This window comes from Melozone crissalis, unplaced genomic scaffold (assembly GCF_028551555.1).
Source record: "Melozone crissalis strain CALT ecotype California unplaced genomic scaffold, PUWL_Pcris_2 ptg000002l_1, whole genome shotgun sequence".
Taxonomy (NCBI): Eukaryota; Metazoa; Chordata; class Aves; order Passeriformes; family Passerellidae; genus Melozone; species Melozone crissalis.
Window position 1 is genome coordinate 21,288,581 of NW_026535780.1, and position 27,663 is coordinate 21,316,243.

Sequence of the window (27,663 nt, forward strand, 5' to 3'; positions counted from 1 at the left end):
AGTTAGAGAGTATGGTCCCAAAACCACATGGATTCAGTCTGTCTTGCCTGTTGTGCATTCACATTGCCCCCTTTAGGATGTGGCTCAGGTGCACGAAAGAATTCCTGGCAGCAGGGCAGTGATCTGTAGGGTATTAGAAGCATAACAGGAAAATGGAGGGAAAAAAGAAATAAAAAGAGAATTTGACAGACCTCATTCTGGTTTCTGCTTAGTTGCTCCCTGTTTTGTGCTGTATTGTAAGCAGTGCTTTAGCAATCGTACAGACAAAGCCTAACAAAGAGACTTGCTTGCTGGCAGAAAGTTGCTTAAAATAACTTACTGAGGATAAAGAGGCTGCCCAGGTCAATAATGCTGTGAAATCCTCAATGTGTAACAGCTCCCAGAGGTTTTGTAGGCATATAGATTTTTAAAAGCTGTAGACTGTTGATAAGGCAGTAAAGATTGTAGAGTGGTGCTAACCTTGTATTGATGGTGCTGGGACAGATATATGAAGATTTGAGATTGGGCTATAGAAATACAGAAATCTTTGTTCCCTCCAGCAGAACTCTGATTTAAAGTATGAATGCTAGAAAGAAAGATAGAATTCTTCTTTGTTAGAAGATACTTAATACCGTTAAAGAGTCTTCGTTGTATTTTACTCTTCAGTCAGATCTATGGCTTTAAAATCCTGTCAAACAACTTACTTGGCTTGCTTTCCATTGAATCAAGGGAAGTAGATTTGTCAAAGACAGTGTAATTTATCCTTACCTTCATTACAAATGTATTAATTCTTTTGGTGCTCATTTTATACAGCATTATTTTTAAAACATTGGCTGAAGGTAATCAATATGAAGCTTATTTTAGTTCTATTAAAAGTAGTTGCTTATGAGAACTCTGAGAGATTGTTATTAATAAAACTTCAATTAAATCAAGTTTTAACCATGCTTTAAACCAAAACAATTGTGTGCTGTTTGAAATGGTCCCTTATGTAATTCCAGTTGAATCTTTAGTTTTGAGAAATTCCTATATCTTCAGGTTTTTTTAGTCCATGTTCTGCCACGTGCACAATTCATAGGGAGGCAGTAGCACAAGGGAAAAAAAGAGGAAAGAGGAACCTGTTGGGAATCTGGTGTCAGCCCTTCCACTGCTTGTGGAGTAGCCCTTTTATTTTAGTGTACCTTCTACAGTGCAGTTTCAGCCTGATGCTCTCCATGTCCTTATACATTCGTGGGGTTTTTTAAGACCACACGTTTGCTGATTCCTCTCAGGAATAAGAATGCTTGTTAATTGTTCAGTGTGGAAGTGCAGTGTGGAGGCTCCCAGCACACTGCCTCACCTTGGCTCTGCCTTGCTTTGTCTTGCTGTGCAGGTGGTATGGGCAGCCGTGTGGGGAGACATTCCTATCTATACAGTTGAAATTCTCTTTTAGTGGTTCTGCTCAGTATATCCATCTAGTTTCTGAACACAGCTCGGGGCTGTGTATGTCTTCAGAAGAAATTGTCCCCATGGTTCCCTTGTCCAGTCTGATGCTGCACTGCAAGCCCCAGGGAGCTGGCTGGGAAGTCAAAGGCGGAGGGAGGGTAGGAGAGACAATCCTTCCTTCTTGCCTCGGCCCCAGCTGGCTAGGCATTTGTCTGGACCTGCTGGCAGGATGCTGTGTCCCCCCCAGCACAACCTGTCTGCTGCCTTTGGCTGGGGGGCCAGGTGGGCTTGTGTCAGTGCTGCACCAGTTCCTCCTCCCTGCTGGTGGAAGGAGGGGAATCGTGCCTGAAGGGCGCCATACCAGACAGAAGTCTGCTTCTGAAGCCACATAGCTTGTACAAGCCACCCCATCTCTGATTTCACTCAACTGCTTTTATAGTGGAAGTTATTAGAATGATGTTTTATCCTGTGTGAAGGAAACTCATTTCTTATCTTTGTAGGCATCAAAGAGGATATGAAAACCAAGCCTTTGTAGCAAAAATTCAGTTAAGTAAGGTGGGATCAGAGTGCTGAATCCAACAGTTTAATCTTGGAAACCTGCAAGATGAGTTGACACCAGGAAATAGCAATAAAATCACCTTTGTTGTCTTTCTGTTTGGGGATCTGGAATACAAAGAGGTATCTCACACGCATGTACCTGGTGTCTCAACACTGTCTGTGTTTGCTCTTGGTGTCTGAGAAGCCTATACCAGTGGGAGGAGCAGCAGTGATATCTTTTATCCATCTGACAGCAGAGACTGTGGCCTAATTTAACCAAGTTTTGAATTTACTAGTGCTTTTGACCTAGGACAAGCCAATCCTCTACCTCTATGCTTCCAGACACCACCAAACAAGCTGGAAGTAGTTATCTGAATAAATAAAGTGATTGTTTTCCTGGACTGGAGAAAGAAGTCAGCATATCCAGCATGTTCTGGCTAATGCAAAATTTACATTGATCTGCAGTTCAGTTTGCATTTTGCATCATTATACAGTACCATTTTGAGCAGATTATCTTCTCTACTAGCACCTGAAGTTATATCAAGATGATGATTTGGGTGATTTTTGTATAGTTTTTTAAAGAGTGATTAATTGTTCGTGTGTTGAGTGCCCAGTCTTCATATTCTGTTGCAGTGAAACTGAGAGACCTGGTACAAAGGTGTTCCATGTAGGCATACTTAGAGCTTATTTGAGCTCTAGTTACCTTAACTAAGAATCTGGTGAGCCTGGGATATAAATGTGCTACCACCAGCATTCCTCTCTGTTCTAGAGAATCCAGGATTTCTCTTAATTTAGTGGAGTTAACCTTCTGAAATAGGTTGTGGGAGGGAGGGAAGTTCCTGCAGCTAATTTCTACAACTGCACACAATTTTAGAAAGATCAAGCAGATTGTAGATCTACCAGTAGTAATTTCTCTGCTTGTGGGCAGCTTTGGTGGGATGTCACCAGAAGTGCTGGTGGCTGCAGGTGACAAACAGGAGTGTCCACTGAGGTAGTCACAGAACTTGTTGTAAGGCCGTGTTGAATAACAGATTATGCATTGCAGAACTGGAAATGCTCACTCCTTGAACTGTGAAGTCTGATTCTTCCTCATCTCAGACAAATTTCAGTTGCTGTGCATAACATGTGCTAGCAGTATTTAATTGCTGATAAATTAAACCATAATAATATAGTCGTTTCATATGTAGCTGTCCTATTTATGCAGAAGGAATGTAACTGAGTGAGACAGTTTATTGCCAATTCCTGCTACCAATGGCAAAGAGATCTTAATTTAAGTGATTACATGTTGACTCTCAGTTCCTCATGTGGGGTTATTTTGCTGAAATCTGTGGACTGGAAAGGAATCGATATGGGGCTTCTGAAACCTGGTGGAGGTTTGCAGTGCTCCACTACGATTGATTACAGCTGCTTTTGTAGAGCTTTAAAAAGAACAATCTGTATTAAAAACATTATTCTTTGGTATGAACTAGAACAACTCCAAATAGGTTTCCATGGGGTCTGCCCTGCAATTTGACCACTTGAAGGGATTGCAGAAATTACCAGTGGGCCAGGGCAGTGAGGCAGAGGAAAGGCTATTAGGTGGGGAGTTATTGGCATGCATGCCAAAGAGGTTACCCTGGCAGCTTTAATCATTCATCCACACTCTCAAGAGGAGGGAGGAAAATGTAAGTGTTAGTTCTTCTGATTGATTAGCAAAAAGGATCAGTAAAGCATGAAAGGAGAGAGGAGGTGTGTGTGGAAGAGCCAGTATGCATTAGACTTAAAAACACTGACTGGGGCAGGTACTTGCAGTTATGACCTCTACACCAAAAGCTACCTGCTTCTGCTGTTACTGTCAGACTTGTGACTGGTGATTCAAAGACAGGCTGACCTCTGCATTCATCATTGTCAAAGGAGTGCATTTAGCTTCTCAGTCTTAGCTGTGCCTTAAATTTAACCTGTCTGCACATGGCCTGACGTGTCCTTAAAAAACTGATTAGCATTTTGAGCTGTGACAACAATTTGCATGGTGATTTTGATCCTATTTTTAGGGAAACCAATGGATGCTTCTTGGAAAATGTGCAGGAAATTGCTGTGCTAATTGAGATTAATCAATCTGTGATGCACATTGCTGGCTTCTAATGCTGTTTTGCCTGTATATTGCCCTTTAATATTTCAGTCTGGAGTAGCTCTTTGGAAGCTGATCCAGCTGTAGCCCCTTTAAAATAGTTTCCCTGTTGTATTCCCTGTGCCTACGTCAGAGGCAGAGTTGAAAAATAAACTCTTCTTTGTACCAATTGATGGCTTGGCATGAAAGCTTGGAAGGGCTTTGAATCTTGTAATGTGGGGATACCCCGAGAAACTCTGATACGTGGGAAACAGAATTCATATGTACTGTAACTGACTGTTAAGCAGTCTTGAGGTTTTCAAGGTGAAGGAGACAACTGCAGTGTTCATTTCTGGGTTTCACATACAAGAAAAGACCCTATGGTGTGAAATTAGAGAACATCAAGCTGGGGGTTCACATAAACAGCACAGCAGTACTGTTTGACACAGTTGACATCAGATTTGGTGGGCCCCTCCATAATTTTTAAGTAACCATTTTGAAGTTGGAGTAAGTTTTATGTGGTCATAGAATTAGGAAGGTCTGTTGGTCCTAACCTGTAACCTGTGCAGAACTGCTCTTCAGTGTACTATAGTGGTGGCAAAGATCCACAGAGGTGAAGGCTGATTTTTGCAGAACGTTATTATAACTAAATGAAGATACAGGTGGCTTTCTCAGGGTAGATGATGAATGTATCTTTGGAGTGGTGTAACTATGGCCTCCTTCAGCTAGCAGTCCTTTAACACTCCTCATGAGCTTGAGCCTAATTTACAGCCTAGGCAGGCTGTAGGGCAACTGATGTGTAGACCATGGAGGAGGTTTGATGTGTCCTTCATCACAGATCATGCTGTTGGTACTCTAGTTAGGACAGAAAGCTCTTGCTGCTGTTGTTGCTCATCTCCCTCCTGCATCTTCATACAGCAACCTCTGTCTCACCGTGGGCAAGACAATTTCTGGGTAAGGACTAAAGTTTGATCTCGTTGTGCATCTAGTAGATAAATGATAACCAGCTGGAAATCAGATGCTGTGAAAATAAATGGAGAGGCTTTTCCCTTAGGTATTCATCACAAACAGTCTAGAACTTCAGAGAATATTTATCTTTCTCCTAAGGATAGAACAGGCTTCAGGTCCAAATCTGTAAGCAGGCCAAAGACCCACTGCACAGATCAATGAGTCTATATAATAGGAGGAAAAACATTTAAGGTTAAACAAGATTTCCTGTTGCCATTTTAAGTTCTGTTACCACACAGTGTGCCATACGGCATGTAATTGCACAGTAGGGAATATTTCTAAAGGCACAGATGACTGTTAGAAAACAGGCACATGAGTTTCTGTGGCTTCCTGAAGAGTGTGAACTCAAACCTATCAACTGCAGCACTGTAATTTCTTCGGTGCATGACCGTAAGTGAACAGTAGCTGATGTGCTGGTGGCCTGTTGGTGTGGTTTTTTTCAGTGTGAGCCATGACATGGACTGCTGAAATTCCTGACACCAGCAAGACTTGTTTTATTAATGCCATCCCTGTCAAACACGCCTCTGTTTTGGTAATTAGTCTGGCGTAACAGATTGTGTGCATCCTAAAAGCCAGCATATTTAGACTCTTGGCTCTGACATGAGGCAATCTCTGTAAATCAGCTCTTCTGGTAGACTTCTGTATTGTTGAGCACTAGCAGTAGTAGAAGCAGTTTGCAGTACTTGTGTTTATTTTGGGCTTTCTGCCTTTCCTCAACAGCCACGAACGGTCAAACCCTTTCGTTATCTGTCATGAGAGATTGGAGGCCTAAGGCTATAGTTTTGTGCAGGATCAGGAAGTTATACATGAGGTACAAGGAGCGTGAATAATCTTTCTGGCAGGTGCTCCAGCCATAGCAGTGGCTCTGCTGTGCACCATGCAGGATGACAGTGCCACTGTGGGCACCAACACCATCGCCAGGGGCAAACACTGCCCTGGTAGGGACACCCATGCAAAGCCAGTTTGCTCTTCCACTCTTACCTGAGGAAGGACAGCAAATGTCCTCTAAGATTATAAAAATACCTGTGGAAATGAGCTCTCCAGAATGAGTCAGGGCAGTCAAGGCTGGTTATTTAACTGGCCAAAGGCAGCAGTGAAGGAGGGGCTGGCTTTTGCAAATTCAGGCAGTTGCCATTGCAAGGTTTCACACTGGGCGTGCAGATAGGCACAAGGATTGTCAAGGATTTAAAGCCATTTTGAGGTAAAATTGGGAGATGGTAACTGTCAGAATGATTTTGAGGAAATTCACAATACAGACAATTGTCTTTTGTATAAAACCCTTGCTCTCAAACTTGGAAAATTCAGTCTGTGGCCTGTCGTTATGGAAATAATATTTTGGCTGTGATCACAACGACCCAGACTGTGGTGCAGGGCAGGTCTCCTGCAGCCAGTACCTGTTCCTAATACCAGCATTGTGCAATCAGGATGGTTCCTCCAAGGAAGAAAGTTGGGAATCCTTCCAGTGTTCTGCTTATAGGATGTCACCAATTATTAGTATCTTCCCAGAAAATCCCACAACCATACCTCCCACCGGCACTTCCACTGAAGGCTCCACTGTGGTTGTCACAGTGCACCTCAGGTGGGGTTTGCTGGGAAGATTTTGTCCTGTGAGTCCTTAAAAGTGGTCAGTGTCACCTTGGAAGGAAATGGGGTTTACTTCTCTCCTTTTCTGCTGTGGCCAACCATAGGACATATCAGTGAAAGAAAAGGCAGACATCTGTACGAAAACAATTAGTGGTAAACGTACCTTGTAACATAAAATCCTTCATCGAAATTACATGTTTGTAGCTGGATACATGTGGGCAGCATAGGAAATTGCAGACTGAGGGAGCCAGGAGAGGCTCATCTCTGAGAACCAGTAATACAATGAGAAGTGGAAAGTGGATGCTGATCTGGTTGGCATGCTTCTCCAAGAAAACATGAAGTTTTGAGGTGGAAATCTGATTTTGAAGGTTTGTACTTTTTTTAAATCATGCCTCTCATTCCTGGACAAGGTTAACGAACTCTTGATGGGACAGTTTCACCTTTCCTAGTGTGATGAAGGAAAGCAAAGAATTGGCAGACAGTGATGGGAATACACCTGCTAGCTGCAAGGTCAGCAGTGCTGAGGTCTGTTAGGACTAAATCCTGTTGCATGGCAGATGATGGTTCCTTTTGCAGGAAGCCTAGAGGGAAATAGAGCTTCTTCACACGACTGCCTTTTCTCCAGCCTTCAGTGGGAACCTCTGCAATGGCTCTCAGGCTTTAGATGAATGCATTCATATGGTTAGCTTTCCAAACATGTAGTGTACAGCACTTTAGGGAACTCAGACTCACCAGCTGAGCATGCTTTTATACAGGCATATATGAAACTGCACTGTGTGTTAGTGCAAGAGAAAATCTGTTTTCTTTCTCTTTCTTACATGGAAGAACTCTGCCTAATCAACAGCTGTAATGCTTGCAAGTTTTCAGAGACTTCTGGCTTAGAAATTTGTAATATAACATCACTTTTAAAATATTAGTCTCTGGTTCTCTGTGTACTAAACGGGTTATATCTAAAAGAATTCCATCTGGGGAAAAAGGGAGGTAAAGTATCGTTAGTAACACAGCTGCAAACCTCAAATTCTCTGTCCCATGCATATACCCAAAGACAGAGAACAAAAATTTGAGTTGTAAATAATAAAGTGTTTCCTTCCACATGTCATCTACTCGTTGCTCCAGTGTCTGAGTTTGAACAGCCATGACAGCCATGGTAGACATTACTCCTTCAATGCTGCTCACACCAGCTTTCTTGGCTTCATCCATATGGCATAAAAGTCTTTAATGTCTTACTCCTAAACACCCCCATGGAATGGGAGGACTGACAGTAACAGCAGCACTGCAAAAGGGAATGGCTATGACAACAAGGCACTTTGTATTTTTTCAAACAAAATATGCTATCCATTCCCAAACCTCCTGTTGTCTGATAATTGTTTTAAATTTTTTGTCATTGTAATTTTGATGAATGATTTATAGCTTTTATGAGATTATGAGACAGGAAAAAGGGGTTTTTGCTTTGTTTCCTCTCTCAGTGTCAAAATAAGGAGTTTGGGGTTTGGTGGTTTTTTTTTAATATATCCTGCATGATCCCAGTTTATTGAAACAAAATTTACTGTAAATGTAAAATAAAGTAACATAAAGACATTGAGATTTCAAATTCAATATATTATTGGTATGGAAATATATTTTATCTAGTACTAAATGGGTGCTAATCTATGCTATTTCCATGAGATTTAGATTTATGCCAATGTAGCCAATAACCAGGCAGGAATCCGTGATCATTGGCATGTAGCATGTGAAGTATTTAGGTCACAGGATTTTGCAGCATTATATTTTTGGAATAAAAATGTAAGTGGGATAACAATGATAGACGAGAATGCAATGTCTGTCAAAAGGTAACAAGCAGTTTTGTGGCTTCAGGGCCAGATTAAAGGGCTGATAGCAGAGACATCCTTGCCTGGTGTTCTGCCGTTTTAATAGGTCTGAAAATAAGGCTGTTACATAAAAGTGACATGAGTGCTCTCATTTCAATTGTTAGCCACAGGAAATAGTCACTGAAATATTTGGTCTTCATAATACCTGAAAATAGTTTTATGGAACGAGAATTTGCTAACTTTTAAAAATTTTCCTCCCAAATATATTGAAATGCTAGTACAGACCTTTCTGTGTCCAAGCCTACTGACAACAGATTTGTTTTTCCAACTTGTCTTTTGTGAACATCCTGGAAGTAATCCATGGACCCCCATGGATTCCCAGCTGACAAGTGAGAAAACATTTCTAGAGCAAATACTAAATAAGGTTTATTTTAACATATTTTACCGGTGAATTGTAAAGCATGGCTTCAGTGCTTGGTACTGACTTAAACACCATAAGGTATTCTTTTCTTTTCACTATTTTTCCCTCATTTTTCTATGCTTAATCTTCACTGAATTCTTTTAATGGCTGTGGGTTTTTTTGTTAACTGTTGGGTTTTTCTTTTTATTCTGAGCCTTAAGGCAGTTTTCATTCCAAGTGGCCTAAGGCATCTGTGTGTTTCTGAGCAACTGGGATAAAAGGTGCAAGCTGTGGGTGTAGAGGGGGTGCTTCTACCCCGAGTCTATTAGCCAGCTTGCAAAGACAGTGCAGCGAATGCATTTATCTGTGCAGATGCTTGTAGATTTTTAAGCTAGAATATGCCTCCTTTGCCTTTGATTTGAGAGTATGCTTGCATCCTGCCTGAGTTCCACCAGACAAGAATAATTTGTACTGAAACAGGCTGAACTGAGGCAAGGGGCTCTCGTCAGAGAGGCTGCAAAGCATCTTCCCCAAGTGTAGCTTGATGGCTGATCTGAATGCACTTGCAATTCACTGTACCATGTATTTCTCCCTGTAGTAAATATTGTGCTGGTTCTATAAGACTGGGCAATAGTCTGCTCATTCTGACGGAGTTGTGCCATCCACAGTACTAGATATTAAATAATGTTTCACGTTGCATTCTTTGTATCCTCAGAATAAAATACAACAGATACTCAAATTCCTGCTGAAAGCTGCCCAGAGTTCTCTTCCATTTCTGTTCCTCTGTGTTCAGCTGGTTTAAATCCTGAGAACATCTCAGCATAGTGAGAAATGAAAGCTCTTGGCAGCCAAAGAGACATAATTCATTGAAAGAAAGGGAGTGAATATGATGGTGGGGAGCCTGGCTGACCAGGCACTTGCAGCTTGGGCTGGGTTGGGTTAGCTGCTCATCTGTCTTACAGAAACTGAGTTGTTAGAAGAACTGTCACGAGTCATTTCTGTTTTTTCTGGGTTCTCTGAGGCTGGAAAGAGCAAGAAAGCAGGTTGGTTGTTTTGAGTGGGGAAGGAGAAGGTGGTGTTTATATTTTGAATCATCTTGATACAGTTTGCTTCTGGTACAGACAGAAGTTGGAAATGGTCTAGGGAATAAATTTATTGATAAGTTCATATTTTTACTGAACACTAAAAATTCTGGGCATGGCTGTGTGATGCTTCTGTTCTCATGAAGATTACCTTACTTTTGTAAACTCAGGCTGTTTCTCACCTCTTACCAAGAGCAACTTCCATTGCTGGGAAGTTCCTGCATGTAGATATTACATTTTTTTTCCCAACTTAGCATTGGGTAGCATTCACCGCCTCTGATACTTTTTGAATGTTGTATGCCTTTTCTATACTCACAGCCAACCGCGTGCATGTCCTTTTAAAACAGTTTTGTTTTTTCCTGCCTGATATTGAGGAGTGATCTGTTTTGTACCATGATTGTGTCTGAAAGCAAAATAGGGTGAAGTGGTTTGGTCCATTGTGGCAGCTGGATCAAGAGCAGGATATTTGTCCTGTGACAGGGAGTTGTTTTCCTATACAGAAACAGCCTCAGCTGTGTCTTAATTACAATACCACCTATACACCTACTAAGGTACTTCATGACTTCCCTTGGAGACATCTTTTAAAGGAATTAAATTGTTTGACAGTGACCAGACATCATCTTGAATTTCTGCTTTGGAGTGCAGCCAGTTCCAGGCAGACCATGTGAACTAACAGCAGCAGAATCAGAGCAGGTTTTTGTAAGCTTGTCTTAATAACAGGGCACTGTTTCCCCCTCCTATATATCCCCCACCTAAGATGGCCATAGGAGGAGTAGACTTTGACCAAGAATCAAGTGGGTTTTCCTTTCCTCTGTAGAGGAGATCTACAGGGCAGACAGTGATGGGAATACACCTGCTAGCAGTATTACCTACAGGGGTAATACTGTTCAGAAAAGTGTTAAGTATCCCTCCCTCATGCAAAGATCTTTTACTCTGAAATACATTAATAATCAGTATGGCCTTTCTGATTTTCATAAAGATTAATTTTTTATTGTAGATCAAACTGAAGAGCAGTGTTCTGCCGTGAAGAAGCTTTAAACAGGAATCTGTTGCCAGAAAAAAATCGTGAAAGGAAATCACCGATGTCTTTAACAATAATTTTAGACCTCTGGGGAGGACCTCTGAGGAAGAAGTTACCTTGTAAAGTCAGATATGAGTCTTTGCATACATGGGGAGTTACCCCATTCACAGTTTGGTACTCCTTCAGGAAAGTTACAGTGAATGTGGGTGGAGTAAAAGGGGCAGTCAATGCCATGCAGTAATAAGTAAATTGGAAAACTTTGGGACTCAGAGCAGTGGAATTGAGTGCTTATATGAGATACTGAATATATGAATTTTGGTATAGCATTTTGTTATTTAGGGGTTTTTTTACTTGAAATTCCATTTATAATTGTCATATTTTCTTCAAAATTCATGACAAACGCGTTGACAGAAGTGCTGGTTAAAGTAGTAGGACTAATAGGGGCAGGTACATTCTCAGTCATCCAGGATACCTGGGTCTCCCAAGAAAGTTTATTCTCTGTTAAGAAAACACAGGCTGAGGTGGAGGCAGACAATTCTTAGTCTTTCTAAGCCTGAATTGTCAATTTAAAAGGTGGCTGATACCTTGCTCTATTTTGAGCTCATTTTAAAAGAATCTGTCTTTAGTGGGGAAATATCTGCAGATGTAGAAATGTGGTGATAGTCACAACAAACCTGGTTTTTAGCCTGTTGAAGATGCAGTTAAATTTTAAGAGAGAGATGTTCATTTAGGAATTGGAGCATGATGCTGTTTGATCTGACTGGAAATGTCATAATCCTTAATCAATAGCACTGTCTTAGAAACATTTGTAGTCATCCATTCTAACTACTACTAGAGAGTTTAGTGAGGTTTGTCTTGATTAAACTCTGAGATAGTTTTTCATACATGCTTTTGTTCCTTCTCATCTGAGATCAAATGAACAGACTTCATGTGACAGCCTATAGATTTGTATATTTGAGATCCTGAAAGAAGGCTTCAGTCCTGGGATTTGCTTCTTGTTACAGAAGATCTGCAGAGTATATTTGCAAATCCTATTTATTCATTCATGCATTTAATGAGATGAAGTGTGGTTTTCATTGTGCAGCCTTGGATTTTTTTTTTTTTGCACTGCTGTAATTTTTACAAATTTCTTTAACAACTTAGATGAATGCGTGGCATAAACTGAAAGTACAAACTTCAGTGTGCCACCATCAACTTAGAAAATAGAACTGAAGATGAAGAGACTGCTGCGCTGGAGAACTGGTATCTTTTTAACCATTCCCTCTTATCTGTTTTCCAGAGAGCAGATTTGACCTCTGATAAAGATTTATACCTTGACAACAGCTCTGTTGAAGAAGCATCAGGCGTCTATCCAATTGATGATGATGATTATTCTTCTGGGTCAGGTTCAGGTGAGACAACATGTCACAAATTGATTTTTAAAAGTGTAAAAAGTAATGCAATTATTTGAGGGAAATACTTGCAGTGAATATTGTGAGTGCTTTGCTATTTACAGAGCACTGGGCACCCCTGTGGGCTGGGTTTTAAGTATTAACTTTCTGCTTTTTCCTCTTACTCCTGAGTTGCATCATTTCACCGCGTTATTTTCTCTCTGCTGGCTCTCTCCATTCCCTCTGATTTCTGTGTAGATCTCCCTGGAGTTTAGAATAAGGATTAGAGAAGGCTTAGTTCTCCCATGACATAGTACTAATTTAGCACTCTGTAGGAAAACATAGCAGCGGCGTTCTTGTTTTCTCTTATATGCAGTCAGGTTCATGTAAACATGGTGTCCATTCCTTTTCTTGTTTTCTTTTACATTTAGAAATCTAGATACTGCCAAAACTGTGAGTTTTCTCTGAGGAAATTACATCCATATAATGAATAAAGAAATTCTGAAATACAACATCCTGAGTTCTCAGACTTAAACACTCATTAGAGACATGTAGCTAGCTCAACATTTTTCAAAAAAAGTGTCAGTGAAACCTCCTTAATAATTTCTCTTTAAAAGTCTCTTTGAGGAGTGTCTTCTAGACTTGCTTGGAGACTCCAAATGTTAAAAGCTAAATGCAGGATTTTGTGGTAGTTCTGGAAAAGACATTTCCTTATTGTTATATTTGCTGAGCTGTTGTGGAAATCCCATTTATTTTCCCAGTGTGTTTGTTATTCTACTTTTTTTTAAGTGTGTCTTGATGCTTACGTATAATTTGTGTACTTTCATAGCATGAACCCTTCTTCTGGTGCCTTGTTTGTGTTACTGTAAGGCACACATGAGATTTTTCGGATGGATTTTTGGGGTTTTTTTCTGCAGACATCTGATTGTGTTGCCAGGAAAATCCAGGCCCATCATCCATACCTGGATGATGTCCTGTGTTTTGGGAGTCTTCTGTTGGGGTAACTTGACATCCCAGGGGGATCAGAGGCTTAACTGGACCTCCTTGATGTAGATCTGTTTGAGGAGAAATTCAATATTTTATTTGAAAAGAGTATATTAGTGAATCAGTGATTTCATTCAGTCCCCAGGACTGTCTGAAGGCTATTCTGATCTCCAGAAAAATGTGCTTTCAGTCAGCATCCCATTCTGTCGTGTCTTCAGATGCTGGTGACTTTGTAAGCTTCAGAAAAGGAAATAGGTTGACAATAAATAGTTGTATGAGGAATGGTCTAGTGTAGTTTTTTTTCCATCCCTCTGTGGTGTCTGGCTGTTTCTAATATGGAAGATTCAAAATTCAGACCTGCTTTTGAAGTGAAAAAGACTACACAAGGACTGGCTTCAGATCTTACTAACCCAGGATTCAACAAAGGAAGTGTAGGATCCTGCACCTGAGGAGGAATAATAACTCCAAGTACCAGCACAGGCTGGGGGTTGACTCAGCTCTGCAGAGAAGGACCAGGGAGGAGTTTTGGTGGGTGACAAGCTGACCATGAGCGGGCAGTGCCCCTGTGGCCAGGAGTGCCAATGGTGTCCTGGGGTGCAGCAGGAACAGTGGCCAGCAGGTTGAGGGAGGTGATCCTGCCCCTCTGCTCAGCCCCAGTGAGGCCACATCTGGAGAGCCCTGTCCAGTTCTGGGCTCCTCAGTACAGGAAAGATAAGGAGCTACTGGAGAGGGTCAGCAGAGGGGCACAAAGATGATGAGGGGTCTGGAGCACCTGAGGAGAGATGGGGGGGCTGGGCCTGAGAAGGGATCACATCAGCTATAGCTGTTGATGAGATCTCTCCTCATACCTCAAGGCAGATGCCAAGATGACAATGCCAGACTCTTTTCAGTGGTGCCCAGTCACAGGACAAGGAGCAATGGCCATACACTAGAACACCTCAGCAGGAGGAAGAACTTCTTGACACTGAGGGAAGCAGAGCACTGGTACAGGCTGCCTAGGGAGGTTGTAGAGTATCCCTCCTTGGAGACATTCAAATCCCACGTGGACACATTCCTTTGTAGTTTGCTATAGGTCACCTTGCCTTGGCAGAGGGATTGGACTGGATGATCTCCTGAGATCCTTTCCAAGCCTAACAATTCTGTGGTAAAAGTGAAGCCAAAAAGACAGAAACTACCTCTAGACTTCACCAGCAGTAACACCTTGTCTTTCTTCATTCTTTTCCTGTGCTCAGCTTTGAGCCATGGGTGGAAGTTGGAGTGCACTGCTGCTGTCTCTGGCAGGCTCTGTTTCTTTCCTACAAGAAAACAGGAAAGACTGAGACAAGCTGGATGCCCCTGCACAGAGCTCATGTGACAGTATACTCAGATTTAATATTTTTGAACCAAGCAAAAAGTCTTTAGATCAGGGAAGCAAAGTAGCATCCTTTGCACACTACTCCAGCTATACTGCTCTCTATTTTCTGTAGAAAGTATCCTGCAGATGTACCATTGATCAATGTTTCTCATTTTATGTTCAGTCTCTCTTTTACTGGATACTTAGTGATGTAATGTAATGTTCCTAGCAGGAAGAGCCTTCCCACTCAAGAGTGGTTTTCTTGCTATGTAGCAAGCATAGTCCAAGAAAACAGATCCAGGATGACAACATTGCTGACTCCTTTCTTTGCTGTGAAAATTGTTAGCTGCCAACCAGGCCTATGGAGATAAACAGGAATTGTCAGCACCACCATTAATGCCCTTGCAGGTCTTCAAACAGCATTAACGTGGACAAATGCCACTGTACCACTGTAGGCATGACACATTTCAAACTAGAAATTGGCTGAGGGCTTTTTGTAAGGAGTAGCAAAGGGGATGGTGTTCTGATTTTTCTTTTCTTTCCCTTCCCATAGCCTGTTCTTTTTTCTTTTTTTTTTTTTTGGGTACATTCCGCTACTGTTATGCATTTGCCCAAGTGTTGAACCTGAATCCATGGGTCAGCAGTTTCCAGAGAAGCCATGCCTGCCTTCTGACTCTCCTATATCAACAGCAGAATATCCATAGTGATTTAATTAGTCTGTTGTTTCCTTTTTTTAGTCTCTGTTTCTGAGGAGATGCTTCAGTCTGTCATCACTCTTTTTTGCATTGGTGTTTTATGTAACATAATAATAAAAAGTAGAAAGTTGTCCAGCCTATCTACAACTTGAAATGCTTTTATAACTATTACTGCTTTTTCATCTGGCATAATAGGTTTTAATAGAGCCTTGGTCTTGGAGATAAATGAAAGTAGCTGCTAAGCAGCAGGACTACCCATTACGTGAAGGAAAGGTACCACCTGTCAGATTTATCTGCAAGTTCTTTGAAAAACCTTCTGTCTTGTTCTTGTGTCTTCTCTAAAATTACTCATGGTAATATATATGAGAAAATCAAGCAAGCTTTTCCTTCCCCTTCTTCTCTTCCCCAACCTAACATTTCTCAGTCAATAGCAGCTTGAGTTGAGAACATTGGCTCAGGATGAACTGTGTGTATTCTGACATTGTCACTGGGGACTCTTCTGGAACAAAAGTTGTGGTGGGGTTGGAGCTTTTTCGAGAAACACAAGAGCAGATCTGCTTCGACTCTTGCACGGGAGGGAAGCTGACGCCGCACTCCAAGGCCAGCAGGCAGTTTGGGAGTCCTGTGGGAGCAGGGTGTGGGGCTTGGGGACAGGGCTGATGTGGCTGGGGGTGGCTGGGGCACCGTGTGTCACGGTCATGGTGCTGGGGAAGCTGTGGGGCACGGGCGCTCTCCCGGGGGCCAGAATGGGTGCCCTATGGCAGCATGCCCAGCAGGCACACCTTTCCTGGTGTGCTTCCCCTGCCTGCTCCCCCTGTTGCGGTGCCGGCAACACAGCAAGGATTCACCTTCCATTTGCTTCAGTCCCACTCATCAGTGTCTGTCACATTGTCTTGGAGCAAGAACTTCTTCTGTCCACCTGCTAAACCAGCCCTAAGCATGCTTCATGATATTGACTGCCTGGTTCTCCCGGTCTTCTGACATAGAAATCTACTGTGATACTGTGAAAGTGTATTCTTGATGTGCTGGACAGAATCTTATACTTCAGTATAGTTAGGACTATTCCTTTAATCCTCCAAGTTTCGTTGATTTCTTGTTTTTTTCTTCCTTGTGTAAGAGCTGTCAGAGATGTGACATCCTTGCATTGTCTCAATTTATTTCAGCTGCAGTTCCCTAGCAGGGCATAGAATTATGTTCACAGTGTCATCTCTGGGTGCCTAACATTATGTTGATTAAGAGTTGCTTTGGGGACTGTTGAGTGAATGGAGGTGAGATAAGTCAGCTGAAAATATGTAATTTTGGTTTGTGTCACATTGGTGATAGAGATGGAAGGCGTGAAAGAGATGGTGGTTATGTGTGTGCCCACCTTATCACAGATTTGCTTGTGGTGGTGGTACTCCCAGAGTGTGATGTGCAGCAGCAAAGAGGATGCCAAAAGATAGAGGGAAATGATTTGATTTTTTTGATAGGAGGTGTTAATCACTGCCTGCTTTGCAAGTCAGAGTGCTAACTACTGTGGGCTTTTTTCTACAAAAAATACTACTATCTATACAGTAATGTCTACTTTCTGTGCAGTAATTGAAGGTGGCACAATCTTGATTTCCTGACAAGTTTCCTCAAGTACTAAGAGTGTTAGAAAGTATTCACATTCCTGTCATCCAAGGGTGGCTAATAGACATGTCACTGAGGGTTAGATTAGGTATTTCCAATACTACGGCACAGTTTAGAGCTATTTTGGCCACTATGAAGACAGCAGTTGGACATCCTGAAGAAGTTACAGTGGATAAAAGAGGGTGTGTGATGGTGGAGAGCTTTCAGCTCTACCACAAAGATGGTTTTGGGTTTAATTACTGCAGGGTTTTTGTGGTGCCCTCAATAAGTGGGACTCGAGGCAATGAATAGCCAGCACCAAAATCCGTGTGGACCAAATCCAGAAACCAGCTTTAGTAACAGTGATATTTTCCAGAGGAAGAAGTAAGTTCTTATACTCCAACCATTTCACAGTATTCCTCTTGACAACCTACTTGGAAGTCACACTCATGACACTGTAGGCTTTTTCTTTCCAGTCTTACTTGGATTTAGTGAAGATCTTTTTTGTGCTTTTTAGGGAACATGATACTGTGTGAAATGCTGTTGCTATGTTCTGGAGAGGACTAGTGAGTGGTTTTTTTTGGTCTCTCAGTCCTATTTACAGGTAATTCTAAAAATACTACTGTCAGTTCAGCAAGGGAAGTGTCTTCCTTGTTTAGATCTATTCCATGCCAAGCAGAGACCTGTTTAGATAAAGCTAACTAGAAAGCAGGAACCATGGGGGATGTGTCTTAGCTGGTACCCAAATCAAGCGTAAATGATAGTTGCTTCAACTTTTTGGGGATTGTCAGAATTCCACTGAGGCTGTATGGAAAAAGAGCTGGGTACCTGTGGTGCTAATCCAGTGACTAGTCCAGGGATTAGATTAGTTAGTTGCCCATTGTTGAGAGAACATGGGTCTGCACCCTCCTTAGCCAAAGGGGTTCAGGCTGTAATGCTCTCCATTATGTCTGGCAGACACAAAATTGCCTGAAGCAAAGGTGGCATTTAAGGATTTGGAGGAGCAGTTGTGATTAAGTAGGACTTTTCATTTCATAAAAAGAACAAAATACATTTCTGCACTCTGAAGATGGGTTTTATCAGATCTCTAATCTGATAATCAATTTTAATTTCCTTGCCTGTGAAAGCTTTGTGTAATATGGAGGAACTTCAGAAGATAAAGTAGGTTGAGCTATCCAGTGAGCTATTATTTCTCAAAGAAAACTCTTGAATCAGAGCCAGAAAAATTTTCCTGTTGGATGCCTTTCCACACCTCTGTTTTGAAGCAGGATGTTGATTTTTTGATCTTAGAGTTGCATTTCAGGAAAATACTTGATTCTTGTTGTGAGGTCTTCATTCTAGAAGTTGTGTTGTAATTTTGGTATCTCTGAAAGCTTTTTTCCCAGTACTGTTCTGTGCCAGTATCTTTTTTTTAATGATTCTAAATTTTCTTTTCTACCATACAGAGATTGTTTTAGGTGTTGTCTTGTTAATGTCTCTCCTTTAAATGCCAGATGTATGTAATTCTTGATCATGACTTCAAAACATCATTATTGTGCTCATATTTTCAGCCTGTCTTCTTTCTTTAAAAAAACAAATTAAAAAATCAGTTTGGAATGAGTGAGTCATACTATTCTGTTGTAGGAGCGTTTTATTTGTTAGGAACTATTCTTATGCACATTTGCTAGATTTATTACCCAGGGGTTACTTGGGCAACCGGTGCCTGTAACGAGCAGAACACATTGAGATTCCTAAGGAGTGGTCCAAGAATGGGCCAATTCTTTTTTCCTCTTTCAGGCTTTGCTAATAATTTAGTCTCTTTCCTGTGTCTTCTTCCTTTCACTATCACTAAAGGATATTTATTAGACATGTCCATTACCTTATTCTAGAGGAGCCTTCATACTCCAGCACGGCTTTGAATGTGGAGGAAATTAAATTTAAGGTAATCTTTAGGGAGTTTTTTGTCCTCTTACTCAGTTCAAAAGAAAAGAGCTTCTGAATTATGTGGAGTTTAAAGCCATGTGAATTCCTAGTGACTGAAACATAAAGTAGTAGTAATCCTCCTGTAGATAAAACTGAATTCAACAGATGTGCTGTAGAAGAGAAATTCTGTTGAAGCTGTATGTGACAGGCAAAAACTGTTCAGTTCATATGGTTTAAGTAAGGATAAAGAAGTGTATTGATTTATTTATGGTATGTAATTAACTAGCAATCACTGAACTGTACTTTTAGGCTTGATATCAACAGTACAACAGACAACCACAATACGTGCCATTTATCAAATGGTAACAAGCAACTACAAATTTCTAAATCACTTTCTGTAACTGATCCAGTGTGTGTCACGTGCTCACAGCCACCCCTCTCACAGGCCATGGGTGTGGAAGCTCCCCTTGTCTGAGTGTGCAGGACCCTCTGTCCACACACCCTGGCTGTTGGAGACTTGGGTACCCCCACATGAGCTGGGGCCCCACCCACACCTCCTGCCACGCCCAGGAGGAGACTGTGCAGCCCAGGGTGTGGGTTCTGGGGGTGCCATGGTGGCTCTGGGGAAGCTGGAGGCAGCTGCTGAGGGTAACCACAGGGTGGGGGGTGGCCCTGCCAGAACCCCTGGCACTGGGGTCTGCCCATGTCACACAGGCCTGATGGCTGCTGCCTTCACTCCGGACTTTCTGCCCCTATTGCAAGTGTTAAAGCTTTTTTCATACCCTTTTTCAGGAAGGATTCTTCTGTTTGAAAAGTGTCATGGTAATTTCCTGGTTGCTACTTATACCAGCTGACGCACTGCCATTTTCAGGGGATCACTTGGGGCAAGTGTCCCCCTGGCAGTTTGGGTGCACTGTTTGCACACACATCTTTATCTTAGTAGGCATTGTCATCTAGGCCCTTGCCTAGGGTGGGCTGTGCAACCATCTCTGCCTTGGTGGTGTCATAACAAAAAATGTAATTGATCTGAAAGAATGAAGTCAATGAAGTGTTACATTTTGTCTCCAGGTGCTGAGGAAGATGAGGATAGTGCAGTGATAACAACATCCAGAACAGTTCCAAAGTTACCGACAACTAGTGATGCATCCAGGGCTGAGACCACCACAGTGAAAATGCAGACCAAGGTGCCTGCACAAACAAAGGTGCGTGGCTGGAGAGCAAGAGCATTTAAAATGATTCCACTGTACATTTTTGATGGTTTGATGTTAAGTCTTCTATTTATATGGATTAAAAAGCACCCCTAAACTTCACTTACTACTACAGCCTGCTAAATGACTACAGAGCTGTTTGTTTTCATTCCTACTAGGAAGTCTGTGTGGCAACATCTGGATTTCACATGAAAGAAAAGAGAGATGCACAATAATGTATCATGATACCTTTGAGTCAGAGCTGTATGTTTTTTTTATATTTCTCAAAGAGTTACTTAAAAATTCTTTGTGGAACCTTCCTTCTCAAAAGAGAATGCTGTATGGTTTGGCTGTAGTTTGAACACTCTGCAGGTTCCAGGTTCCATTAAGTATTTTAGTATTTCCTTCTACCACCATAGATGATACTGTCTAAGTTACTCTCAAAGGTGTTCTGCATATAACATATCTGATTTGTTAATTTCAGAGTTGTTATTTCTTTCAGAGGCTGTTATTCTGATAAACACAGGCAATATTAAGAGCTGTTTGCTAAATGTACTTTTGGAGGTTTTAAACTTATGGGCAGTGTTTTTCATTCTGACATGATGACAACAAATAGATCCAATTACAATGTCTAGACCAGCTTTCTGTGCTCTAAAAGCTTCCTATGTGTTGGTATTGTGCAGTATGTGCATGAAGTCACAGCTACGTGACTGCCCGCAGCAGGCAGTGACTGTGCCAGCTTGTGCTCTGCCCTCTCTGTAAGCAATGCTCAGTTTTCTTTTTTGTGCCGCAGTCACCTGAAGAAATTGATAAAGAGGAAAGGCCGGAGGTGGATGGCAAGAAAAAGAGCGATGAGCCAGGGGATGACACGGACGTGCTCACTCAGAAGCACTCAGAAAACCTCTTCCAGAGAACAGAAGTTCTGGCAGGTGAGGCAGAATTTGCCAAGGTCTATCTCGCCAGAAATAAAATGGAAAACAGAGAGGATCCATATCAAATTATGCAAGCTCAACATTTGAGTTTTCTTGGCAGATTCATACCATTAAACACATTAGTACTAAGCACATTCATAGTGGGTAGCCATTGGTTGATTTGATGAGAATAAATTGGGCATCTTGGGGAAATACCTAATAGTGAAGTCTGTTGCAAATTGATATGATGCCCACAAGTTGAACACTGCTGGCTGAGTATCTGGAGCTTTCACAGCTCAGAAAAGGAGTTGGAATTTGGTTCATGCTTGTAATACAGAAATATATTTCTCACCTCCCAAGAGCACATTGCTGTCTGGTCAATGTGGTGCAGATGAGTGCTACTTGGGAGGAGCTCATGGCAGGCATGGGTGGATGGAAGGGGATGGATAGGCGCAGTCCATTATGGCACAGAAATCCCTTCGGATAAATAGAGTCTATTTCTATAGACTTCATTTATAGACTCTATAATATAGTCTAATATAGACTCTGTTTAGAGTCTATGCATAACCCAGGGAGGCACAAGCTGGCCACTAATGTTTTCATTACCTGTGAGATTTTTTTTGGCCTAAGGACAGCGTTTACAGGTGTACTTTCCCCTCATGTATTTGGAAAGGGAGTTGGGAGCCATGAAAATCGCATAGTTTTGGACCACATCTTCCTATGAGAATCAAAATGCGAAATAACCTTAAATCCACCTCAGTGGAAGCACGTCAGTTTCCTCTTGAAGTATGGTTGGGAATTGATACTTCTCACACACCCACAAATGCATGAAGTGTTCTTTCCTATTATTGATCAATGGGAAGTTTATTTCAGCATATAGTCAGAGTGAAAACTGACAGGGAAAAGTAAAAGCCCATTTCTTAGCTAGGGTAACAAAATCTTTTAATGTTGAAAATGTTAACTGTTGAAAAAGGAGTTTGAAAGACAGCTTTATGCTCTGGCAGCACTAGTGGTGATCTTAGTTGAGGTTTTGAAAAAACTTTAATAGCTTTTTTAAAACTGGGTTGTTGGATCTCTGACTTGTAAGTGGAATGTAATTTTAAATGATTGCCTTCATGAATGCAAACAAGCTTTCTGACAGTATATTTCAGGATACTAATAATGAAGACAGTTGCATAATGGGAGCCCTTTCCTGCAATTTGAAAATAATAGCAAACTTACTGTGTGAGATGAAAAAGAAGTATGGTGCTAAGCTTGTTTTACTGGCATATTGTGAATCTCTATTTCTTTGATTACAGCTGTTATTGCTGGCGGAGTTATTGGTTTTCTTTTTGCAATCTTCCTTATCCTGCTGCTGGTGTATCGCATGAGAAAGAAGGATGAAGGCAGTTACGACCTTGGTGAACGGAAACCATCCTGTGCTGCCTATCAAAAGGCACCAACGAAGGAGTTTTATGCATAAAATTCCTATTTAGTGTCTCTATTTATGAGATCACTGAACTTTTTTAAATAAAGCTTTTGCATAGAACAATGAAGTTTTTTTTTCATTAAAGAGCCATTATGGCACCTTTATGATAAAACCCCATTGTATTTAAAACTTTTCACATATTCGTTTAAAAATGTAAAATTAAAACTTAACATTTGCAGTGTTCTGTGAATAACAGTGGCAAAGCATTATTTTATAAAACCATTGATGTTCACTGAATGATTTTTAAAACTTTATGCATAAATATAAAATAATGAAAATTATTGTTTTATCCTATGGTTCAATGAAAGTTGTTTAATTTTGGTCAGCATGTCTCAGATTGATCTTACAAGTTAGTTTTTATTTCATTAATTTATCTGTTTCCAAAAAATGCCTTTTTGTAGTTGTCATGGTGCAATTTGTCTTCAGATAATTCAGATAACAGTAACTTTTAGTGTAAATGTAATTTTTCAGCTATGTAAACTTCAACCTCCACTTTGTATAAATTTAAGTGTCAGAATATCAATTTTACACTTTGCATTGTTTCTCAGCTTACCTGTAGCTTCAGTGAGATTTGTAACAGCAATTAATGTGTAAAATTGGATTATTACTACAAACTGTATAGTCATATTCTTACTAAACAAATCTCCTGTAAGGAAGATTTGTAGTAAGCTACTGACGAACCTAAGCAAACCCAAAGACTCTAACAGTATTTTGAGAAGTTGCTGCAGATTTCTATGGCCACTGTATTTGTTAATTATTTGCAATTTGAAGGTACAAGTAGAGGTTTAAATTTTTGTTCTTTAAAAATGCATTTAAGTTGTAAACGTCTTTAAAGCCTTTGAAGTGCCTATGATTATATGTGACTCGTTGCAGACTGGTGTTAATGAGTATATAACAGTAAAAGAAAATGTTGGTATTTTATAAGCACAGACAATTCTAATGGTAACTTTTGTAGTCTTACATGGATAGACATAATTGTAATTTGGGAACATAAACACTACTGAATAAATCATGTGGCCTAATACTGAGAATTCTATTGTGATATACTTTTGTATGATTTTCATTTTATGTCTGTTTGTCATGTTTTAATGTCACAGAGTACATCTAGTAGATCTTAAAAATCCAGACCAAAAAAGAAAGGCTGTTGATGAGGGTGATCCTCACACCAGATTTACAGCTAAGGTGGCAGAGCGAAGTGGGATGTTTAAGTCTTGCATCTGGTGTATTAGCTGTGAGACATTTGACTTCTGCATTGTGTTTAATGGCAGTGTTGACACAGGCCTGTTCTTCCTGCAAATGTTGTTTTCCCTACTGTAAATTTCAAAGGAGTACCCCAGTTCATTTACTGTGTGTATTTGTTTTTTATTTGTTGCTCACGTTTGTTTTTTCCCTGTCCCTTTGAAAAATTTTGGTTTGTTCTGCTCAGACTCCAGCAGAAGAGTTGAGACAAGTGGAATGTCTTCATAAGAGAAGAAAGAAATATTCTGAGTAGAAGAGAGAAGTGTCTGTTGCTTAGACCTTAGATAGGTGCTGGATAGAGGGACACGGGGAGAAGACGACAGTCTGCCTCCTTATATTATGCTTTGTAACAGACAAATGGCTTCGTCTTCTGCTCTGCTGACCTCCTGGTTTTTTATTTTTGAGATTCCCAAAATACAGGTGTTCAGGATGTCAAGCTGAAGTGCTTTTCAGAAATGGCAATGTATTGTAAATAAGATCTGGTAGCTCTTCAGATAAGAGTTGTGCAACTTTTATTTGTTGCTGTCCCAAGTTCAGTGGTCATTTAGGAACCAACGAATGCTATCCTGTGCTAAAATATTTAATATATTGCTTTTTACTTATACTTAACTGGCAAGTTTTTCAAAGCCATACAAGTTCAGCAAGTAAAAACAGGGTAAGAATTTAACAGGTATATCTTGTGCAATATTTAGTGAACTTCAATTAGTAAAATAACTGCTTGAAATAACTGCGCCAAGAAAAGAAAATTTCTGGCAAATGCTGTGCCACTGCTGTAAAATAAAGCATTTGTTAAAGTGCCAAAATAAAGTCTACTATGCCTAAACTAATACTTTATTTGTATAGTCTGACATCCAGTTTTTTGAAGCCCACTTTGCTTAAGGTAGTAGATCTGAATTTCTTTCAAGGGTGCAATGAATATTGCTGTAAGTATAGCTATAAATATTAAACACCAGATAAGCTGTCTTCTCCTTGTTCATAAGCAAATTGATAATAAGTAGTGTTTTGATTTTATTTATGTATGTTAGACTGCCTCTATGTCTACTGTACAGACCACTTTATCCAACATAGACATCTGTTGTAATTATGCAGACTACCAAATATTATGCTTGTCTGGTTCCTCCTGCATCTGTTTACAAACAGAAGCAAAGGTAAATTTTCAGCTTTATTTCACCATTTGCCTTTTTTTCCTGCACATTCATTATCCACTCTGTTATATGCAGAAGAGGTTTAATGCTTCAGCTGTGTGCATGGAACTGAAATGCTGCAGTCTTCCCACCCTCCCTAACAAAAACCTGAAACTTTTGAACATGCAGTAGGTGTGTTAATAGGATTTATCATCTCATGATCTCTTTGCTTTTCTGTTTTCAGTGCCAAACCGTACTATTAGGGAAAAATTCTAACAGTTATCATCTTAGTTACAAACATAACTTCAGTTTTCATCAGTCTGATGCAGACACTGCACTCCCAGCAATGCTGTTCAGAAGAAATTGGCAACCCAATATGTGTCTCTTATGCCGAGGCTTCCTAGCACGAGTTGGTCTTTGGTTTCCTTTCCCTTTTGTTCTCTGCTTCCTGGATGTGTTTTAGCAATACTCTGGCTGCTGGTGGATGTTGCTGGGCAGCTGGAGTCTGGGTGCCAGGCTCTGGTGCTGCACCACCTGCCCTCAGCTAGCCGTGGCTTTTCCTAGAGACCCTTGGCTCTGCTCTGCCGGAGCCACTCTAGCAGCTCTGGAATTCCTCACCAATCTGATACAGTGTCTCCTTGTGATTGACAAGCTCTAGCGTTTATCAAAATGTCATTTTGCTTTGATTTACCCTGGGTTATAAATTGTTACTTCCTCTTTGATTCTTAGTAAAAGAAGCCAAATAGAACTAGTGTAAAGCTTACGTGAAAGAACACTCTCGCCTTTGGTGTATTCACGGCAAAATAACTTCAGAAATTGGTACATGGTTCCTCTGCTTGCCAGCTTTATGAGTGAATTGTAGCTCTTGGTTACAAGCTGCGTAGCTAGTTTTTTCTTCACTTCGAGCATTGCACTTCACTGAAATAGGATAAATTAAAATAAAAATTGTTCTCTTGCATCTCCTAACAAGAGAGAAGCATATTTGTAACTTTGACTAGTTGTTCTGGTTTTTTTTTTACTTAAAGCTATATATGGAAATGATGGTGAAGTGCAGTCTTAAATGACAGATACTATTCGTCAGCAACATATGGAATACAGGAAGCTTTTGTAAGGAAACAAGTACCCAGATAAATATTAAATGAAAGCTATTGGAGTGAGGCAGATTATGTATTATGCTGGGTATTTATGTAATTTGCTTAAGTAAGGAAGGGAGGAGGAATCCAAAGAGGAAAGCTCTGTGTGAAAACCATTATTCTTATAGGTGGAAATAATGTAGCAAATTTTTTTAGACTTTAGCACTTGCTTAATCACATTGGCATGATTTCCTTTAAGGAAATACTTGTTGTCCACTTTTAATGATCATTAATATTAATTTTGTTACACTTAAACTCTTGTCTGTGTATCCCAGAGCTTTGAACTTTGGTGCGAAAGCTCCGTGCTGGGAACCTTTAAAGTATTGCCTTTCCAAAACTTCCATGAGGCTGAGCAAACATGACTTTGCTGTACAGTTCATCTGAGAAAAGACACAGCTAGTACACCACTCCCTGGCATGTCTTCTGCTTCTGGGATGGTTCATGGCTGGAGCAGGAGAGGGGGATGCTGACATGTGCATTTGATTTCCTCACAGCTCTCAGGCTGACCAGGCACTGGGTTCAGCTGCGTGGGTGGGAGTGGGGGATCAGTAACTCAACCCTGCCAGGGGAAAAAAGATGCTTTGCTGAGGTTTCTTCTTCTGTGAAGTAAAGTAAGTTGTGTATTTTTTACTTTGAAATCAAATAAATGATAAAATTTAAGCTCAGTAGAGCTAGACATGGAGACGTGGGTGCCTGCCCTGGCCCTTGTGAACCAATTTCACATGTGCATCTGATGTGCCAAGTAGCTGCTTACGTGGGTGGAAATCTGAAAATCCCTCTGTGTACTTGAAGTACCTGAGTTTACTTTATAGTAGGAATGAGGAGGAGGGGACAGGACTCCTTTAGAACTGCAGACATTAATTGGGAGTGAGTGGAAAGAAGGCAGGAAGAGAAACTGTCCTGACAGCCCTTGTTTTCCACTGAAAGTTATAAGGCATTTTGTTTTCTTGAGCTGTTCCCACTGCACTGAAATTGTCCTTCACAGAGAGAATCTGCAGGCAGGAGAGCGAGCAGGTGCTGGTGTCACACCCTGACAGACGCTCCTGGATGCACACAGCTTCCCAGCACAGCAGGGTTATCCCCCATCACAGCTTCTGCTCGTGGCTCTACCCTGGAATTCTGGCTACAGCAAAGCAGGTGAAGGACCTGCAGGGTTGACCCTGCTCATATCCTGCTGCCTGCACAAGGTGCTGGGAGGCTGACAGGAGGCTGTGGTTGGGGTGCCAGGCTGCACATGGAAGGCTCTGGGTTGCCTTGTCCCTGGGAGGTGGGAAGAAAGGGATGAGACGTGCAACAGGGGCTTTGCAGTTGAGACATGCTGTGCCTGTTGAAGCACCTTTCCATTTCTTTCCCATGCTTGGAAGATGTCATACTTTCACTACATCGGACTCTTGATACATCTTTTGGTGGCATAGCTTGCACAACTCTTTAGTTTTTTAATTCAAATTGCAGCTTTAAATCTGTAGATGTCATAGATTTGTAAAATGCTGTCGTTTTACTGAGGCTGAGCGCCTCTGTCTCTCATGACTGAAGGTTAGATCCAAAGAATTCCTCCATCCTGGCAGTTCAGCCCTGGCCAGGAATGAGAGGAAGTAGGAATGTTTGTGAAAAACTTCCAGAAAAATATTGCAAAACCTGTAATAGTTTGTTGAAAATAAACAGAGCCCAAGTTCTCTGTAGGGGGTGACTTTAATTAATTTAGATTTCTTCCGGGGCATTATGCAAGTTTTTTTCCCATGGATTTTTATTTGATGAATGCAGAGGAAGCTTCTGATATTTTTCTATGTTTAATCCAAGCGC

The 27,663-nt window shown here is 40.9% G+C and overlaps 1 protein-coding gene across 1 annotated transcript in view; it reads left to right on the top strand.

Annotated features, from left to right (window-relative positions):
• SDC2 (syndecan 2) overlaps window positions 1-24,440 on the top strand; it is a 60,002-nt gene extending 35,562 nt beyond the window's left edge. The window contains exons 2-5 of the mRNA XM_054274653.1: window positions 12,207-12,318; window positions 19,870-20,003; window positions 20,782-20,917; window positions 22,198-24,440. Of these exons, the coding sequence (XP_054130628.1) occupies window positions 12,207-12,318; window positions 19,870-20,003; window positions 20,782-20,917; window positions 22,198-22,361 (546 nt within the window). The 3' untranslated portion in view covers window positions 22,362-24,440. The remainder of the gene's footprint in view (window positions 1-12,206; window positions 12,319-19,869; window positions 20,004-20,781; window positions 20,918-22,197) is intronic.
• Window positions 24,441-27,663: the final 3,223 nt, after the last annotated feature.